The 20746-nt window shown below is 41.8% G+C and overlaps 1 protein-coding gene across 1 annotated transcript in view; it reads left to right on the top strand.

Moving 5' to 3' along the window:
* The window catches only part of vsig10l (V-set and immunoglobulin domain containing 10 like), a 30946-nt gene extending 13491 nt beyond the window's left edge, over positions 1 to 17455 (top strand). Inside the window, exons 6-12 of the mRNA XM_061915142.1 lie at positions 2406 to 2687; positions 4801 to 4893; positions 7426 to 7635; positions 14852 to 14971; positions 15033 to 15073; positions 15146 to 15202; positions 15274 to 17455. Of these exons, the coding sequence (XP_061771126.1) occupies positions 2406 to 2687; positions 4801 to 4893; positions 7426 to 7635; positions 14852 to 14971; positions 15033 to 15073; positions 15146 to 15202; positions 15274 to 15348 (878 nt within the window). The 3' untranslated portion in view covers positions 15349 to 17455. The remainder of the gene's footprint in view (positions 1 to 2405; positions 2688 to 4800; positions 4894 to 7425; positions 7636 to 14851; positions 14972 to 15032; positions 15074 to 15145; positions 15203 to 15273) is intronic.
* Positions 17456 to 20746: the final 3291 nt, after the last annotated feature.

The following is a 20746-nucleotide window of genomic DNA, read 5'->3' as shown; positions in this document are numbered from 1 at the left end:
TGCCCCTTCTCTGCTCGTCCACCTTATCGTCTTGGAGACTTCGAGTCCTGATACGGCCCCTCCTTGGCTGTCCAGATCTGAAAAAAAGACACTTCTACGGCGAGGCACATTCCATGGCACGCAGTGGAGATTTACAAGCTGTCCGCCTTTGCTTAATAAGACCAAGGACAGCTTTGTGAGCACATGGGGATAGTAACCAGGGCCACACGTCTTCACGCAGGGCAACCTGGACTGCAAGCAGATGAGTTGGGTGATAACTTATATACAATTTCTCAGAATAATTGCATGTAGGTTATCACAAAACTTTCTGTTCCCAAGAGTTACCGGCGAGTAGACTAAAGCCATCTTTGATCTTACCAAGCAAAAGGCTTGTAAAACTCCACTGTGTACGATGGGAAGCAAAATGAAGGGGTCGGTTTATTTGATCTATTGTGATCTACAGGAAGATCTTGTCTTGACCTGTGATCTACAAAGCGGAGAAGAAGCAGGACCTGACACAAGCTCCAGACATCTTTTTTTTTAACTGTTTTGTGACCAAGTGCAACAGCTTTTTACGACCCCATCTCCCCTTACAAACAGCTTTTGCTATGCAATCAGGGACAGTCCAAATAAATGAGGAGGCGTGTAACCATTTTGTCAGAGCCAGGTGGAAGACTGGATGTTTCTCCTCATGAGCCAATCCGTCTAATTCCTTGCTTCTTGTCTAATAGATGGCATCGAGGTTTGAACCTGACAGAATTATTATGACATTCAGTTTTATTGAATCATTGTGCTTTTATCTACAAACCCCGTTTCCATATGTGTTGGGAAATTGTGTTGGATGTAAATATAAACGGAATACAATGATTTGCAAATCCTTTTCAACTCCTATTCAATTGAATGCACTACAAAGACAACATATTTGATGTTCAAACTCATAAGCTTTATTTTTTTTGCAAATAAAAATTAACTTAGAATTTCATGGCTGCAACACTTGCCAAAGTAGTTGGGAAAGGGCATGTTCACCACTGTGTTACATCACCTTTTCTTTTAACAACACTCAATAAACGTTTGGGAACTGAGGAAACTAATTGTTGAAGCTTTGAAAGTGGAATTCTTTCCCATTCTTGTTTTATGTAGAGCTTCAGTCGTTCAACAGTCCGGGGTCTCCGCTGTCGTATTTTACGCTTCATAATGCGCCACACATTTTTGATGGGAGACAGGTCTGGACTGCAGGCGGGCCAGGAAAGTACCCTCACTCTTTTACTATGAAACCACGCTTTTGTAACACGTGGCTTGGCATTGTCTTGCTGAAATAAGCAGGGGCGTCCATGATAACGTTGCTTGGATGACAACATATGTTGCTCCAAAACCTATATGGACCTTTCAGCATTAATGGTGCCTTCACAGATGTGTAAGTTACCCATGCCTTGGGCACTAATACACCCCCATACCATCACAGATGCTGGCTTTTGAACTTTGGACCTATAACAATCCGGATGGTTATTTTCCTCTTTGTTTCAGAGGACACCACGTCCTTTGTTTCCAAATATAATTTGAAATGTGGACTTGACAGACCACAGAACACTTTTCCACTTTGCATCTTTCCATCTTAGATGAGCTCGGGCCCAGTGAAGCCAGCGGCGTTCCTTGGTGTTGTTGACAAATGGGTTTTGCTTTGCATAGCAGAATTTTGACTTGCACTTACAGATGTAGCAACCAACTGTAGTTACTGACAGTGGTTTTATGAAGTGTTCCTGAGCCCATGTGGTGATATCCTTTACACACTGATGTCGGTTTTTGATGCAGTACCGCCTGAGGGATCAAAGACTCGTAATATCATCGCTTACGTGCAGTGATTTCTCCAGATTCTCTGAACCTTTTGATGATTTTACGGACCGTAGATGGTAAAATCCCTAAATTCATTGTAATAGCTTGTTGAGAAATGTTCTAAAACTGTTCGATAATTTTCTTACAAATTGGTGACCCTCACCCCATCCTTGTTTGTGAATAACTTAGCATTTCATGGAAGCTGCTTTCATACACAATCATGGCACCCACCTGTTCCCAATAAGCCTGCACAACTGTGGGATGTTCCAAATAAGTGTTTGATGAGCATTACTCAACTTTATCAGTATTTATTGCCACCTTTCCGAACTTTGTTGTCACGTGTTGCTGGCATCAAATTCTAAAGTTAATGATTATTTGCAGAAAAAAAATGTTTATCAGTTTGAACATCAAATATGTTGTCTTTGTAGCATATTCAACTGAATATGGGTTGAAAAGGATTTGCAAATAATTGTATTCCGTTTATATTTACATCTAACACAATTTCCCAACTCATATGGAAACAGGGTTTGTAGATGTTATACACACACACACTTGCTCTGCTCTCCAACACACTCAACACAACATGTTCTCTCCAGGCAGTCCCAAGGACTTCCTGCCGGCCGTGGGAACCGGTGTGGATTCTGAGGGCAAAATAGTGGTCAGCATCCACTGCGTCAGCGAGGCCTCGCCCCCGACCGTGGTGTCATGGTACCGAGGCGGCCAAGCTGTGGTCGGCGACGGGGCGGAGGAGGACATCGGCGACGACACCCGGCGTTTACGTTTACGTCATCGCAACGTCAGCGTGCTCCTCCTCCACAACTACACCTGCACCTGCAGCAACCCTCTGGGCAGTCGCAGCAGAGACATTCACCTGCAAGGTAACCCTTCAAGGTCACCTCTAAAACTCTAGAGTATATATAGTATAGTACAATGTACAAACCCTGTTTCCATATGAGTTGGGAAATTGTGTTAGATGTATATATAAACGGAATACAATTATTTGCAAATCCTTTTCAACACATATTCAGTTGAATATGCTACAAAGACAACATATTTGATGTTCAAACTCATAAACATTTTTTTGTTGTTGTAAATAATCATTAACTTTAGAATTTGATGCCAGCAACACGTGACAAAGGCGCTGGGAAAGGTGGCAATAAATACTGATAAAGTTGAGGAATGCTCATCAAACACTTATTTGGAACATCCCACAGGTGTGCAGGCTAATTGGGAACAGGTGGGTGCCATGATTGGGTATAAAAGCAGCTTCCGTGAAATGCTCACTCATTCACAAACAAGTATGGGGTGAGGGTCACGTAAGCCATGATATTATGGATCTTTGATCCCTCAGGCGGTACTGCATCAAAAACCGACGGTGTATAAAGGATATCACCACATGGGCTCAGGAACACTTCATAAAACCACTGTCACTAACTACAGTTGGTTGCTACATCTGTAAGTGCAAGTTAAAACTCTGCTATGCAATGCAAAACCCATTTATCAACAACACCAAGGAACGCCGCTGGCTTCGCTGGGCCTGAGCTCACCTAAGATGGACCGATGCAAAGTGGAAAAGTGTTCTGTGGTCTGTCAAGTCCAGATTTCAAATTATATTTGGAAACAGAGGACGTGGTGTCCTCCGAAACAAAGAGGAAAATAAACATTCGGATTGTTATAGGTGCAGAGTTCAAAAGTCAGCATCTGTGATGGTATGGGGGTGTATTAGTGCCCAAGGCATGGGTAACTTACACGTCTGTGAAGGCACCATTAATGTTGAATGGACCATACAGGTTTTGGAGCAACATACTGTATGTTGTCATCCAAGCAACGTTATCATGGACGCCCCTGCTTATTTCAGCAAGACAAGGGTTACAGCCGCGTGGCTTCGTAAAAAAAGAGTGCGGGTACTTTCCTGGCCGCCTGCAGTCCAGACGTGTCTCCCATGGAAAATGTGTGGCGCATTATGAAGCGTAAAATACGACAGCGGAGACCCCGGACTGTTGAAGGACTGAAGCTCTACATAAACCAAGAATGGGAAAGACTTCCACTTTCAAAGCTTCAACAATTAGTTTCCTCAGTTCCCAAACGTTTGAGTGTTGTTAAAAGAAAAGGTGATCTAACACAGTGGTGAACATGCCCTTTCCCAACTACTTTGGCACGTGTTGCCAAAGTGAATTATTATTTACAAAAAATATTTTTTTTATGTTTTTGAACATCAAATATCTTCTCTTTGTAGTGCATTCAATTGAATATGGGTTGAAAAGGATTTGCAAATCATTGTATTCCGTTTATTTTTACATCTAACACAATTTCCCAACTCATATGGAAATGGGTTTGTATGTATTGTGAATGTTTGTATTCACTTTGGACAAAGCAAACAATCGAGTTTAATAAAATAGTGGTATTTCAGTTTAAGGCTCCTTAGTTTGATATGCGCAGGTGGATTGGATCACTTCTCGTAGGAAAAGAGGCTCTAATTGGGATTTGGGAATGCAAAAGTGATAACCATATCCTTGAGAAAAGACTACCTGTGTATTTCAATGCCAACATTTGAGTTAGGACTTAAAGCAGTTGTTTTCCAGACGCTTACACACAGACTTCTCCTTCCATGGTCAGGTTGTGCTGTCCTGACTTAGCACACACACCCAGACAGGGAAAGAAGGAATATATAACTGATGGTTTGTCTTTTCCAGGTTTGTTTTTTTTGACCGAGGCAACTTTTTGTCCAGCAAAGCGTCTCCGACGTATCTATTGATGCCCTCCTGCCCAAGAGGGGGTTAAATATACTTCAGTATTCGCCATACTTGGAATACTAGCATGTCAGTACTGTAACATTAAGAACATTTTCTAGCACAAGGTACCCATTGTGCCACTCATGTGGACTGGATGGATGACAAAGTGAAAGGAAAATAATGGAGCCTCTCATGGAGGTCCTGAGCTTCCTCTTCAACAAAGCTCCTCACTGTTCACTTCTACTCTCCGTCTCTCCAGGGCCGGCCATCGCCGCTTTCGCTTTGTTCCCGCACGAGGATGGCACCATCGTCACCTTGACCTGGGAAGTCCCGCCCACTTCTATCGTCACAGGTGGGTAGCGGCAGCGTGCGTCACGTAACCATAGCGACCGGACCAACCGGTTTTCTGATGTGTTGATCTCAGCAAAAGTGAAGATGGGGGCTGTGTAAATATGGCGGCAGGGCCGTGTTTGAAGGAATAACACACGTATGTGTGTGTGGTGACACCACTGCGAACGTACATCACTACAACAACTAGGGTTGCGAAATCCCGGGAATTTTCAAAGTTGGAAACTTTCCATGGGAATTAACGGGACATGAATGGGAATAATAATTGAATAGGATAGAATAGGATAGGTCTTTATTGTCATTGCACAAGAACAACGAAACTTTGTTTTCAGTACTAACCTGTTCAAGATTAGACAAACAGTGTACAGGATTACGGAACAAAAATGCTGATGGGTTGCCAAAAGGCGCCCCGTAAAAGATGGGAAAAAGGTAAACGCCGGGGATGGATGAGTAAAAAAATACAATCTAGACTGAGCTCCTAAGGCGGCCCAGTCTGGAGTGGGAAAAAAACCTCCATAGCAAAGCACATATACATATTACAACATACATCTCGAGATATCTAGCAACAGAGGGAAGGAAGTTCGGGGTCATAATGGTAGGCCGCAGCTCTCAGGCGCTGACCATCCTTTCATCACCCCTATGGGATTTGCGTCGAGGGCGTTGGGTTGGGTTGTGGGGGGAATGGGGTGTGTATGTGTGGCGTATATTTTTGTGGATGTGTGTGTGTGTGTGTAAGCCCGTAGTGTGTCTCTGTTCCGTGGCATTGATATTGTGCAGTCGCCAGTCGAACGTCAACCACAACAGGTGTGTGTCCATGAGAGACAAGAAGGGAGTTTGTTGTGTCTTCGCCGCACCGTCCTTCGGGAAAGTCTCGAAGCCAGGGAAACAATCCAAGTTGAATGTTTTGTATGCAGGTGAAAATTAAATTTGCTTTTCAGTCTAAATTGTCTATGGCTGGTCCTCAAAACTGCGAGGTAGACAGAATGCAACATGCTAGATCTTGCAGCATGATTATCAGCTAAAACAACTTAAATTCATGCAAATTCAGTTGAATTTCAACCCCGCACTGTGCATTCCTCCATCACATGTGCAGATAATTGCCAGCATGCTACACACTACAGCAGGGCTGTTAAGGCCACACTAGTATTTGAACCCAAGGACTTCATCCATCTGGTAAATGTTGACGATATTACTGGGTTAAATGTATTTGATTTGATGTGTGGAGAAATTTCACCCCAACCACGGTAGGCGAAAGGTGGTGTACATTTGCAAACAATGTGCAAAGAGCTACGTCAGGTATGCCAGAAAGATGCAGCAGCATATAGACAAAAGCCCAATAATATATCATTATTAGAATTCCCCATTCATTCCCATATATTCCCTTTCATTCCCATATATTCCCATTAGTTCCCATGTCCAACTTTGAATTATCAAAAAATTGTCAATATTTCCAAACTTCCCGAGCTTAACTTCCCATGGTAAATTTCCGGAAAGTTTCTAGAAATTTACCGGAAACACTCCACCCCTTCGCAACCCAGGATCGTGTTGACACCACTGTAAACAAACATCATTGAACAACACAGTAATGTGTTGACACAACTATAAACAAACATCACTAAAACAACACAGTATTGTGTTGACACCACTATTAACAAACATTACTAAAACAACACATTATTGTGTTGACACCACTGTAAACAAACATTACTAAAACAACACAGTAATATGTTGACACCACTGTAAACAAACATCATTAAACAACAGAGTGATGTGTTGGCAGCACTGTAAACAAACATCACTAAAACAACACAGTATTGTGTTGACACCACTGTAAACAAACATCATTAAAACCACACAGTATTGTGTTGACACCACTGTTAACAAACATCACTAAAACCACACAGTATTGTGTTGACACCACTGTTAACAAACATCACTAAAACAACACAGTATTGTGTTGACACCACTGTAAACAAACATCACTAAAACAACACAGTATTGTGTTGACACCACTGTTAACAAAAATCACTAAAACACAGTATTGTGTTGACACCACTGTAAACAAACATCACTAAAACCACACAGTATTGTGTTGACACCACTGTTAACAAACATCACTAAAACAACACAGTATTTTGTAGACACCACTGTAAACAAACATCACTAAAACAACACAGTATTGTGTAGACACCACTGTAAACAAACACCACTAAAACACAGTATTGTGTTGACACCACTGTAAACAAACACCACTAAAACAACACAGTAATGTGTTGACACTACTGTAAACCAACATCACTAAAACCACAAAGTATTGTGTTGACACCACTGTAAACAAACATCACTAAAACAACACAGTAATGTGTTGAAACCCCTGTAAACAAACATCACTTAAACAACACAGTATTGTGTTGACACCACTGTAAACAAACATCACTAAAACAACACAATGTGTTGACACCACTGTAAAAAAACCCTCACTAAAACAACACAGTAATGTGTTGACACCACTGTTAACAAACATCACAACTTGCAGGTTTCGACATCCAAATGAGCGGACCGGACCTCCCCGGTGCGAATCGTAAGCGCAGCCCGGACACATACCGCACCATCTTTTCCAAACCTGGCTCCGCCAGAAGCGCCGATATTCTGGAGCTGGATCCCAAATCCACGTATCGCTTCCGGGTCGTCCCCAGAGCTTTGATGTCAGAGGGTCCCCCAACAGCGCCCCACAGGATTGGTCCAGGTACGCGAAAACTCAGCCAATTTGTTACGGAGCATGTCGGAATTCATGTTTCACTCCAATGAACCGCAGCACGACACGTGCACTTTTTACTTTAGGCCAGTAGGAATGTCGTAGAAACATGAAACAAAAAACACTATGTAGGTCTCAGTTAGACCTATATTTCATACACTGACACCCCCCGGCTAAAATCAACAGGAAGTTTGCTATTCCCAATTCAATACAAACTTTGGCTAAAAATGTTTTGCTGTCTCCTCTGATGCCGTTTGTTGTTTCAGCTTCAAAAAACACAGAAGAGAGATTGAACCCTTCTGATTTAAAGTTCATGAAAGAGTTTTAATTACTACCCCGGTTTGGATTTTTTGAGCCCGCAAAGAACCGGTGCGTTGTTGGTGTTGTCCTACTTCTGTCACTAAATGGCGGCTTCTTGCTCAGACAAATCAGCCTCTAACTTACTGTTGGACTGTCATACATACATGAAACAAAAATCTTATTGTAGGTCTCACTAAGACCTATATTTCATACACTGACCACCCCAAACTAAAATCAACAGGAAGTTTGCTATTCCCACTTCAGTACAACAGCTGCATTCCATTCACAATGCATTAGAGTCTCAATATGGCGGCACAAAAGCCGTCCCAATCCACTTTACAACTGTTATTACAATGAGACTGATGTATAACACATGTGTATACAACTTTTTCTCTGTGTAATAATCCAGTCATCCATCTTCTACCGCTTATCTGGGCTTGGGTCGCGGGGGCAGCAGCCCAAGATGTCCTGTCCATCGCTGCTTGCAGCTTTGATTCCACTGGTAATCACGGTGTTAAAAATAACTTTCCAAATATAAAAGCTTTTCATGCATTTTAATCCACCCATCCGTTTTCTACCGCACCTGTTCAAGAAGTGGCATTAATGGTAAGAAGAATTTTATTTATTATTGGTTAGCTTCAGAATGACAATGTTATTAAAAAGAACGAGAGACTTGTTATACTCTAAAAAATGTTGGTCTTACTTAAAATGCACGTATTTAGTTGGATTCAGTGTTCAAAAATATTATATGGCTCTCACGGAAATACATTTTAAAATATTTGGCTTTCATGGCTCTCTCTTGGTTAAAAAAAGGTTCCCGACCTCTGCCGTAACATGTGCAATGATTAAAGAACTTAGTAGGTTCTTGAACAGGGTTCGTAAATTTACAAGCTTGTATAGTCAAGCAACCTTCTCCAGAAGAAAATATGTAAATATGAATAATGGTTTCCAGCTTCAATGTGCATGTGGTCTAAACAAATAGACAAAACGGGGGAAAAAAACAATACAAATGATACTTGATAACGTGCAACATTATATATACACACACACATACATGATATAAAATAAATCATGTATTAAAATAAACAATATACTGGGCGTGAAATACAGCAAGTTTGTAAGCCTGATATGAATGACAATTATGTGGTTTCTGTCGCCCCCTAGTGACTAAACAAGTCCATCACAGCTACAGAGACATGGCAGTGATGGACAAACTTAAAGGCCTACTGAAAGCCACTACTACCCACCACGCAGTCTGATAGTTTATATATCAATGATGAAATGTTAACATTGCAACACATGCCAATACGGCCGGTTTAGTTTACTAAATTGCAATTTAGAATTTCCCGCTAAGTTTCCTGTTGAAAACGTCGCGGAATGATGACACGCATGATGACGTGTGCTTGTGACATTATTGGTTGGAGGGGACATTTTAGCCCAGCACCACTTACGGCTAAAAGTCGTCTCTTTTCATCGCTTAATTACACAGTATTTTGGATATCTGTGTTGCTGAATGTTTTGCAATTTGTTCAATTAATAATGGAGACGTCAAAGAAGAATGCTGTTGGTGGAAAGCGTTGGATTGCAGCTGCCTTTAGCACCGAAACACAGCCGGTGTTTCTTTGTTTGTTGTGAAGCTTTAACACAGAGCGGTCAAGCGAACAGGTTTCTCTACGTCAACCAGCAAGTTTTTGGATGGGAAAATTGTGATATTAAGTCGGCTCTTACCGGAGACTTGAGCGGATTACGCGACCTCATCCTGCAGCTCAAAAAGGCAGCTGTGATCTTGGCTCCCCGGCTTCTCTCAGAGACACTGCGTTCACCGCAGCCATCCGACTTTCAGGTATGACTTAATAATCTCACAAAAATATTGTTAACACAATAAGCAGATAAGGGATTTTCCAGAATTATCCTAGTAAATGTGTCTAATTACATCTGAAACGCTCCCACTGCCGCGGCCTGGAGCCATCGCCTTTATCTTTTTTTTTTTTTTTTTTTTTGTTAGAGCTTCACTCTAACTTTCCTCTTCCACGAATCTTTCATCCTCGCTCAAATTAATGGGGAAATTGTCGCTTTCTCGGTCCGAATTGCTCTCACTGCTGGTGGCTCACATTATACACAATGTTCGGATGTGAGGAGCCTTTACACCGGTGACGTCACGCGCACATCGTCTGCTACTTCCGGTACAGGCAAGGCTTTTTTATCAGCACCAAAAGTTGCGAACTTTATCGTGGATGTTCTCTACTAAATCCTTTAAGCAAAAATATGGCAATATCGCAAAATGATCAAGTATGACACATAGAATGGACCTGCTATCCCCGTTTGAATAAGAAAATCTAATTTCAGTAGGCCATTAAAGGCCATATTTTTGCTGAAAGGATTTAGTAGAGAACATCGACCATAAAGTTCGCAATTTTTGGTTGCTGATAAAAAAGCCTTGCTTGTACCGGAAGTAGCAGACGATGTGCGCGTGACGTCACGGGTTGTGGAGCTCCTCACATCTGAACATTGTTTACAATCATGGCCACCAGCAGCGAGAGCAATTCGGACCGAGAAAGCGACGATTTCCCCATTAATTTGAGCGAGGATGAAAGATTCATGGATGAGGAAAGTGAGAGTGAAGGACTAGAAAAAAATAAATAAATAAAAGACTATACATTGGGAGTGATTCAGATGTTATTAGACAAATTTACTACGATAATTCTGGAAAATCCCTTATTTGCTTATTGTGTTACTAGTGTTTTAGTGAGTTTATATGGTCGTACCCGTACAACATGAAGGTCGGCCCCGCACCTTTCTTCGGCCTAGCTCGGTTGGTAGAGTGGCCGTGTCAGCAACTTGAGGGTTGCAGGTTCGATTCCCGCTTGTGCCATCCTAGTTACTGCCGTTGTGTCCTTGGGCAAGACACTTTACCCACCTGCTCCCAGTGCCACCCACACTGGTTTAAATGTAACTTAGATATTGGGTGTCACTATGTAAAAGCGCTTTGAGTCACTTGAGAAAAGCGCTATATAAATATAATTCACTTCACTTCTTCAGCACCTGTCGACGGGTGATGGCGATGCCCATCTCTGCCCTTCGCAAGGGACCCTCTTCGAAACACGATCTTTCGAAATGCTCGCTGCATAACACACTGTACTTTGTGTGTGTGGTCCAATCCAACCGTGTTCGCTTGACCGCTCTGTTCCATAGTAAAGCTTCACCGTCATCTTTCGGGAATGTAAACAATGAAACACCGGCTGTGTTTGTGTTGCTAAAGGCGACCGCAATACACCGCTTCCCACCTACAGCTTTCTTCTTTGACGTCTCCATTGTTCATTGAACAAATTGCAAAAGATTCAGCAACACAGATGTCCAGAATACTGTGGAATTATGCGGTGAAAACAGACGACTCATAGCTGGGAACGGTGCTGGAACAAAATGTCCTCTACAATGCGTGATGTCACACACACGCGATGTTTTAGCTTGATACTTCCGCGCGAAATTTAAAATTGCGATTTAGTAAACTAAAAAGGCCGTATTGGCATGTGTTGCAATGTTAATATTTCATCATTGATATATAAACTATCAGACTGCGTGGTGGGTAGTAGTGGCTTTCAGTAGGCCTTTAACAGCTTCTTGAACAGGGTTGGTAAATAGAAAAGTGTGTATAGTGAAGCACATTTCTCCTAAAGAAACCATGCAGATATGAATAATTGTTCTTTGAACCTGCTCACTGTAATAATGGCAATAAAATCTATTGTAATTGGTCGCAGCCTCGACAAAAGTACAATTGTACACGTTGAAGATGAAATAAAGTGCTCTGCAGTTCTCAATAGCAAACAAACATAACCAGGAGTTGATGGATAAACTGTTTCTTTATCAACAAGCCAAAACAACAATGGTAAGCTGAACTGTGCTGTGTGCACTGCTCTGCCAATACGCGCCGCGCACGCACACAGGAGTCACTATGGCAACCTCACAAACGGCCAGACATCACTAAAATCCTTATCTGTAACAATGATATACAGTTTAACTAGTAAATTACACCAACACAGGGGGGCGTGTCTGCGTGTGTGTCCTTTTTTTGTTGTGAGGTAAATCTGCTTTGGCAATTTTTTTTCCATAAAATCCAGTCTCATCACAATTAAAACTTGCTCTGGTACAAACCCGGCTTCCATGATTCTTCCATACTTTTGATATCTTCCTAGTAAATAGTATTTTTTTTTTTTTTAATTTCTCAGCGATTCCCATCTGTTTTCCATACTGGTTTGGTGTCTTTTTGGCACTCATAATGAGTTAGCAACAGGGGGACAACTTGTCAAAAGGGGGATAAAAAGGATAAATCGCTGAGAAGTGAGGTGGAGGTCTCTGCTTCCGCAACAAAGCTGCACCCTGCTTTTTGCCTGCAAGTCCGAAACAAAACCACTGACTCAAGCGCTCGACACATTTGGCTCCATCTACAAGTGAAAAATTAAGTCACTTTTAACACAAAATATTGTCTTTAAATATATGATATGTGTTTTTTTTAAAACATTATTTAAAAGATAAACAAATATCAAATGTACGCGGCCCTTGACGGAAAGAGTTTACACACCCCTGATCTAAAATATTAAAATATCTCAAAATAAAGTCAACTTAAAATATAAAAACAAAGTTTAGTTACTTTGTTAATTAGAACATAATACTAACTTATGAATTGATTAAAAAAAATATTACAAACTCTCAACGTTAAAAAATGTAGTCAGTTTGTTTGTTAATTAAAACATAACATAATACTCTCGTATAAATTAATTGAAAAATATTACAAGCTATTAAGATAAAGATAAATTATACTTTAAATAAAAACAATATTTACACAGTATCATTTTATGTTTTAATTAACTGACTTGTGAATACATTTGAATAATTACAGCAACAAAAAGGAACACTGTTAAATGAACATTAATATTTTCATAAAAGCAGGTAATGCAGTTACACAATCGTATTATTATTTTTAGTCTATTCTTATATGTAGGGGGAAAAAAAAACAACTGTAAAAAATTTTTAAAAAGAAATAGCCCCAAAAAAACGGGATGTAATGACAAGTTGAAATGTTCCAACTAAAAATGAGTGATATACGTTGTCACCTTATACTTTTAATGAATAGTTGGCACAATATTTATATATATATATATAAAAAGTTATCAAAATGGCTCCCGCATATTTGAACTTTTCAGTATGTGTGTCAGGCTTGTCCCTGACAGTTTGTTTGTGTTTTAGTTTTTTACTCTGTGTGTGTAGGATTTCTTATCAGTGCTCTTATTTTGTCTGTTTCCTGTCTTTCTCTCTGAGCGCTGTTTCCCTTCATCTGTGGCTGATTGGCACCTGGCCACACCTGGTGTCAATCAGCCCAATCCTATTTTTACCTGCTTTGTCGTCCAGCCAGTGCTGGATTATTTTCGCTCCCGTCGTGTCGTGTCGTGTCTTGTCATTGCAGCGTAGCGGTAAGCTATATTTCGGTAGCTGTTTGTAATTTACTGTCTTTTGTTCCTTGCTTCCGTATTGTTTTCATACTAACGACTTCTGTTTCCTGCTAGCTCCCATGTTAGCTCTTTTAGTTTGTTATCCGTCTCGTGCGCGCTTTTTGTTTTTACCCTTTTGTTCGGTTTTTGTCTGTTTTATTAAATCATGTTTTCGTACTCAATGCCTGCCTCCAACTCTGCATTTTGGGGTTCGCCACAAACTAACACTGACAGTGTGGCTTTTGGTGGAAAAGGTTCACACACCCCTGAACTAAAATATTATAAGCTCTCAAATAAATATAAGATATACAAAAAATATGAACCAAGTTGGGTTACTTTGAATTATTAAAAAAAAAATACTAACTTACGAAGTAATTGAAAAAAATGTACAAACTCTCAAAATAAAAATGAAATCCACTTAAAATATAAACAAAGTTTAATCCGTCTGTTTGTTAATTAAAATATAAAATAATACAATCTTATAAAATAATTAGAAAAATGTTACCAGCTGTCAAAAAGAAAAATATCTCTACTTCAAATAAAAACAATGTTTACTCAGTATTATTTTATGTTTTAATGAACTGACTTATGAATTAATTTGAAAAATAACAGCAAAAAGGAGGACTGTTAAATAAAGATTATTTTCTTACAGGTAGAATGTTTGACACACTAGGTTATGTAGTTACACATTCCTATTATTATTTTTTTCTCTTCTCATATGCGGAAGAAAAACAGTAAAAATGTAAGGAGAAATAGCCCAAAAAAATCACTGTGTAACGAGAACAAGTTGAAACAATCTAAATATAAATTAGTAATATACGTAGTCACCAAAAAGTTGGAACAATATCAATATGGCCCCCGCATACTTTCACTTTGCAGTCTTTGGACTTTGGTGGAAAAAGTTTAGACACCCCTGAACTAAAGTATTAAAAGTATCAATATTTGAGAATTGATATTAGAGCATAAAGGTCTGGTATTGGTGGTATCGATATTTCAGTATCGATCCGCTCGTCACTAGCTCGCGAATCAATACAAGCTGTACATTGGCTACTCTAAGTATATCCAGGGTTGTATTGTTGTCTCTTGAGAATATATTTGAAATGTCAGGGCGATACTGTCCTAGGATGTCAATAACGATACTTGTCAGGTTTAAGCACCAAACTATATTTTAAACAGAACAAGAAGCAAGGAATCAGGCAGAGACCGAGTTCAATTTTGCTCATGAGGAGAAGGCATGAAGCTGAACACTCAGTTACAGTCTCACCCTACGCTCTGAGGAACAGCCCATGCGCTCCTCTATTTATTCAGTTTAGGAGTTCCCTAGTTACATTGCTGAGGCTGCTTTGGGTCACACGTTATGCAAGCAGCTCTGTACGCACAAGGATGTCAATAACGATACTGAAATGAGGTCTGTGGGTCGGCAGGCGAAGGTCTGAGCGGCGCAGCCATCGCCGGCATCGCCGCTGGGATTCCCTGCAGCATCCTCTTCCTGCTTCTGGCGTGCGGGCTCGTCTACTTCCTGGTCCGCTGGAGCGGGATCCAAAGTAAGATCACACGCCGGAACGCCACAGTGTGGACATTTAGGACTATCTGTGTTCTCCGCAGGTCGCCAGACCAGATATCCCGTGTCCCGAGCAGCAGAGAAGGTCAGAGGGAAGTCTCCCGTTATTTTCACAGCGAGCTCTTTTCTTAACGTCGTATCTCGGTGTCGCCAACAGGTGGTGACCCCACAGACGCAAGCGCCGTCTCCCCCGGCCTACAACAGGTTGCATCAGGTTGGTGAGGTCGTCACGTTGCCCCTCTGGCCGCACTCCAATCAGCAGCTGTTGCTTGCGCTGCTTTACAGACGCCGTCCAGTCTTTCAGTGGCCCCGCCCTCTTTTGTGCCGCCGCCGCCTGTCCGGGTCGCCACCACCGTATGAAGGACCCATGTTGTACGCTATCATGCCGGGGTGTACTCTGTGTCTTCAATAGCTTGGAGCGGTATAGCTGGGTTGGTAGAGCGGCTGTGCCATCAAATTGAGGGTTCTAGGTTCGATTCCCGCTTTCGCCATCCTGAGGCACCTGGTCCTAGGGCCACCCACACTGCTTTAAAAGGAACTTACATATTGACTTTCACTATGTAAAGCGCTTTGAGTCACTGGAGAAAAGGGCTAAGTACAAACCCCGTTTCCATATGAGTTGGGAAATTGTGTTAAATGTAAATATAAACAGAATACAATGATTTGTAAATCATTTTCAACCCATATTCAGTTGAATGCACTACAAAGACAACATATTTGATGTTCAAACTCAAACTTTATTTTTGTTTTGCAAATAATAATTAACTTAGAATTTCATGCCTGCCACACGTGCCAAAGTAATTGGGAAAGGGCATGTTCACCACTGTGTTACATCACCTTTTCTTTTAACAACACTCAATATACGTTTGGGAACTGAGGAAACTAATTGTTGAAGCTTTGAAAGTGGAATTCTTTCCCATTCTTGTTTTATGTAGAGCTTCAGTCCTTCAACAGTCCGGGGTCTCCGCTGTCGTATTTTACGCTTCAAATTGCGGCACACATTTTCGATGGGAGACACGTCTGGACTGCAGGCGGGCCAGGAAAGTACCCACACTCTTTTTTTACGAAGCTTCACTGTTGTAACACTTGTCTTGCTGAAATGAGCAGGGGCGTCCATGATAACGTTGCTTGGATGATAACATATGTTGCTCCAAAACCTGTATGTGCCTTTCAGCATTAATGGTGCCTTCACAGATGTGTAAGTTACCCATCCCTTGGGCACTAATACACCCCCATACCATCACAGATGCTGGCTTTTTAACTTTGCGCCTATGACAATCCAGATGGTTATTTTCCTCTTTGTTCTGGAGGACACCACGTCCTCTGTTTCTAAATACAATATGAAATGTGGACTTGTCAGACCACAGAACACCTTTCCACTTTGCATCAGTCCATCTTAGATGAGCTCGGGCCCAGCCAAGCCAGCAGCATTTCTGGATATTGTTGATAAATAAGTTTTGCTTTGCATAGTAGATTTTTAACTTGCACTTACAGATGTAGAGACCAACTGTAGTTACTGACAGTGGTTTTATGAAGTGTTCCTGAGTCCATGTGGTGATATCCTTTACACACTGATGTCGGATTTTGATGCAGTACCGCCTGAGGGATCAACCGTCCGTAATATCATCGCTTACTTGCAGTATTTTCTCCAAATTCTCTGAACCTTTGATGATTTTACGGACCGTAAATGGTAAAATCCCTAAATTCCTTGCAATAGCTCGTTGAGAAAAGTTGTTCTAAAACTGTTCGACAATTTGCTTACAAAGTGGTGACCCTCACCCCATCCTTGTTTGTGAATTACTCAGCATTTTATGGAAGCTGTTTTTATACCCACTCATGGCACCCACCTGTTCCCAATTAGCCTGCACACCTGTGGGATGTTCCAAATAAGTGTTTGATGAGCATTCCTCAACTTTATCAGTATTTATTGCCACCTTTTCCCAACTTCTTTGTCCCGTGTTGCTGGCATCAAATTCTAAAGTTAATTATTATTTGCAAAAAAAAAACGTTTATGAGTTAGAACATCAAATATGTTGTCTTTGTAGCATATTCAGCTGAATATGGGTTGAAAATGATTTCCAAATAATTGTATTCTGTTTATATTTACATCTAACACAATTTCCCAACTCATATGGAAACGTGGTTTGTAAATATAATTCACTTCAAAGTTTTGCTCCGATTATGCTGCTGACTTTTATCCGCAGTTTATTCTCATTTTGTGACATACTTTTTTATTGATACTTTTTTTTTTTTTTTTTTTTTTAAAGAAATTAAAAGTTTTATATTTTTGCACACATACACTGTATATTAGGAAAGTGAATCTTTCGGCACAAAAATATTGGTTCCGATTTCCATAGGTGATGATTCGATTCAAAATGAATTCCAGATTCAACACGACTCTTGATTCAAAGCAGTTCTTGCAATCAAATATTTGGTATAACAATTATAATAAAACTTTTTCAGCACAGGTTGCAGGTGAGTTACGTTCCTTTGGTCCTTCTAAAACTTAGATCTTAAAAAAACATAACAAATACATTAAAAAAAACATATATTTTTCTTATTGATTTTTAAAAGTTATTTATCAATTTAGAATGGTGATGAATAAAAATCTCGATTCGAATGTAAATTGATTTTTTGGGTCACTTTAAAAAATTAAATAAAAAAGTATTTAAAAATAATTATAGATGTAATATTATATTTACATGTATGTAATAGGAAAAAATTAAATAAATAAATAATAATTATAATATATAAGCCTTCCCGGTAAGGTCTATTCAGGTGTACTGGAGAGGAGGCTATGCCGGATAGTCCGACCTGGGATTCAGGAGGAACAGTGTGGTTTTCGTCCTGGTCCTGGAAATGTGGACCAGCTCTGTACTCTGGGCAGGGTCCTTGAGTGTGCATGGGAGTTTAAACACCCAACCAGTCTACATGTGCTTTGTGGACTTGGAGAAGGCATTGGACCGTGTGGGGAGTGCTCAGAGAGTATGGGGTATCGGACTGTCTGATTGTGGCGGTCCGCTCCCTGTATGATCAGTGTCAGAGCTTGGTCCGCATCGCCGGGAGTAAGTCGGACCCGTTTCCAGTGAGGGTTGGACCCCGCCAAGGCTGCCCTTTGTCACCCATTCTGTTCAGAACTTTTATGGACAGAATTTCTAGGCACAGTCAGGGCGTTAAGGGGATCCGGTTGCAGGATTGGGTCTCTGCTTTTTTAGATTAGATTAGATTAGATAGTACTTTATTTATTCCGTCAGGAGAGTTCCTTCAGGAAAATTACAATTTTCAGCACGATCCCATTCAAGATCAGACAAACATTACAGGGAGACAGAACAGGATCGCTGACGGTTCTGCCGGCTTCCAGCGCCCCTTACAAAAAAGATGAGATACAGGTAAACGGGGGGGGGGGGGGGGGGGGAAATAGAAGATTAAAATAAAATAAAAAATCGGTCTTAGCCTAGGCCCTGGAGTGGGGGTGCAGACTGAGGCCAAGGGAAAAGAACAACTCATAGCCATAGTACACATCCCTCTTACAAGTGTGTAAGAGGGAAACATCAAACATCAAAGAACACAAAGGACATTAAAGACATTAAAGCAGCAGATACAACCAGACACTTCTACATACAGCTATGAATAAAAAGTAAAAGAAACATATCCACTGTGGTGGCCTCTGCGGTGTTCCACGCCATCGTCCGCTGGGGAGGAGGGAGCATGGCCAGAGACAGGAGCAGACCCAACAAAGCAACCAAGACAGCCGACTCCACTCTCGGCCAGTGTCCAGTCCGCATGGATGAGCGAGGATACGTCCAAGGTGACTGAGGTGTCCGACACCTGCTCACCCAGCCAAGACACCGCGAAGCCTCTCCGTCCCAGTAGCTCAGTGCTAGCTCCGCAGCTCTGTCCCCCTCATCCGCATCTCCTCCAGTCCCTCCAAACAGACTCTGGTGTCGCAGACACCCAGCAGCTGGTCTCCATGGCCAAAAGGCTCCCGGGAGGCAGATCCAAAAGTCCACCAAAAAAAGCAACACAGAGGTCACGAAAGTGCCACCCCTTGTCACACAGTCCCAAAGGGACTGTGGGACAAGGGACCAAAATGCAAAAAAATATAATAAGACATGAAAACAAGAGGGAAACACAAAAGGATGATACAAGAGCACAGAGCTCCTGCCTATAGCAGCCACTACAGCAGCGCCATCTTGGGAAAAAAAAAACAAACAAAAAAAAAAAAAATGATGTGGTCCTGACGGCTTCATCTAGCCAGGATCTTCAGCTCTCACTGGATCGGTTCGCAGCCGAGTGTGAAGCGAATGGAATGAGAGTCAACACCTCCAAGTCCCAGTCCATGGTTCTCGCCCGGAAAAGGGTAGAGCGCCATCTCCGGGTTGGGGAGGAGACCCTGCCCCAAGTGGAGGAGTTCAAGTACCTCGGAGTCTTGTTCACGAGTGAGGGAAGAGTGGATCGTGAGGTCAACAGGAGGATCGGTGCGGCGTCTTCAGTAATGTGGACGCTGTATTGATCCGTTGTGGTGAAGCCGGAAGGCAAAGCTCTCAATTTACCGGTCCATCTACGTTCCCATCCTCACCTATGGTCATGAGCTTTGGGTTATGACCAACAGGACAAGATCACGGGTACAAACGGCCGAAATGAGTTTCCTCATCCAGGAACCATCCAGGAGGAACTCAAAATAAAGCCGCTGCTCCTCATCTGGAGAGGGGCCAGATGAGGTGGTTCGGGCATCTGGTCGGGATGCCACCCGAATGCCTCCCTAGGGAGGTGTTTAGGGCACGTCCCACCTGTAGAAGGCCAAGGGGAAGACCCAGGACACGTTGGGAAGACTATGTCTCCCGGCTGGCCTGGGAACGCCTCAGGATCCCCCGGGAAAAGCTGGACCAAGTGGCTGGGGAGCCCAAAGTCTGGGCTTCTCTGCTTGGGCTGCAGCCCCCGCGACCCGACCTCGGATAAGTGGAAGAAGATGGATGATAGACTTATCAGATTCAATTTTTTATGAGCTATAGTAGTGGTGTCAAAAGTGTGGCCCAGAGGCCATGTTTTAAAGGCTCATGGCACATTCTATTAATACTATTTAAATAAACAAAAATGGAATAAAGAAGCTTACAGGTGAAATGTCATTTAGAGAAAGTTGCTAAGTTGACTAATAAACCAAAGCTGTTTTTTTTTTTCATCAAAACTGTCATTGTTCAAAACCTAATTGGGAGAGTTGCTTGCTGTCGTCGCTCGGGTTCAGTGGACCACCCAGGAAGGACATGCTTTTGAGCAGGTATGACTCTTTTATTTTTTTAAATAAAGCTTGTCTTTAGTGTAGGCCAGATCGCTTTGCAGCTGCTCCTTTCCACTGATCGCTCAAGGTCCGCTCTTGCAGCCGCCGTTGTCGTCCTCCTCTCTGGCTCGCTCTTAATTGCTCTTCATCTGCTCTTGCAGGCTCTCCAACTCCTTCCCCGATATCTCCTCCTTCTCCCCTTTTATACAGCAGGAGGAGAATAATTAATTGCGTGCTGGTGTGTGTGCCACGCACCTGATTTAGATTGTGGCGGCGTCGCTCCCAGCAAGCCCCGCCTCTCCGCTACGCCGCATCCTCCGCCTCCTTTCCGTCAGCCCGTTGGCTCCGCCTCTCCACAATAATATTGAATCAAAATTAATGTTTTTATGAAGTATTGACCTATCCAGGGCTCCCATTACTTCACATCAAATATTACACTTTGACAAATATTTTTTTTGTTGAAGATTTTGCATAAGTTGTGTG

The sequence above is a fragment of the Nerophis ophidion genome, linkage group LG11, assembly GCF_033978795.1.
Source record: "Nerophis ophidion isolate RoL-2023_Sa linkage group LG11, RoL_Noph_v1.0, whole genome shotgun sequence".
NCBI classification, from domain to species: Eukaryota; Metazoa; Chordata; class Actinopteri; order Syngnathiformes; family Syngnathidae; genus Nerophis; species Nerophis ophidion.
The sequence above is the reverse complement of the archived record's forward strand: the minus strand, read 5'-3'. Positions and strand labels throughout refer to the sequence as shown.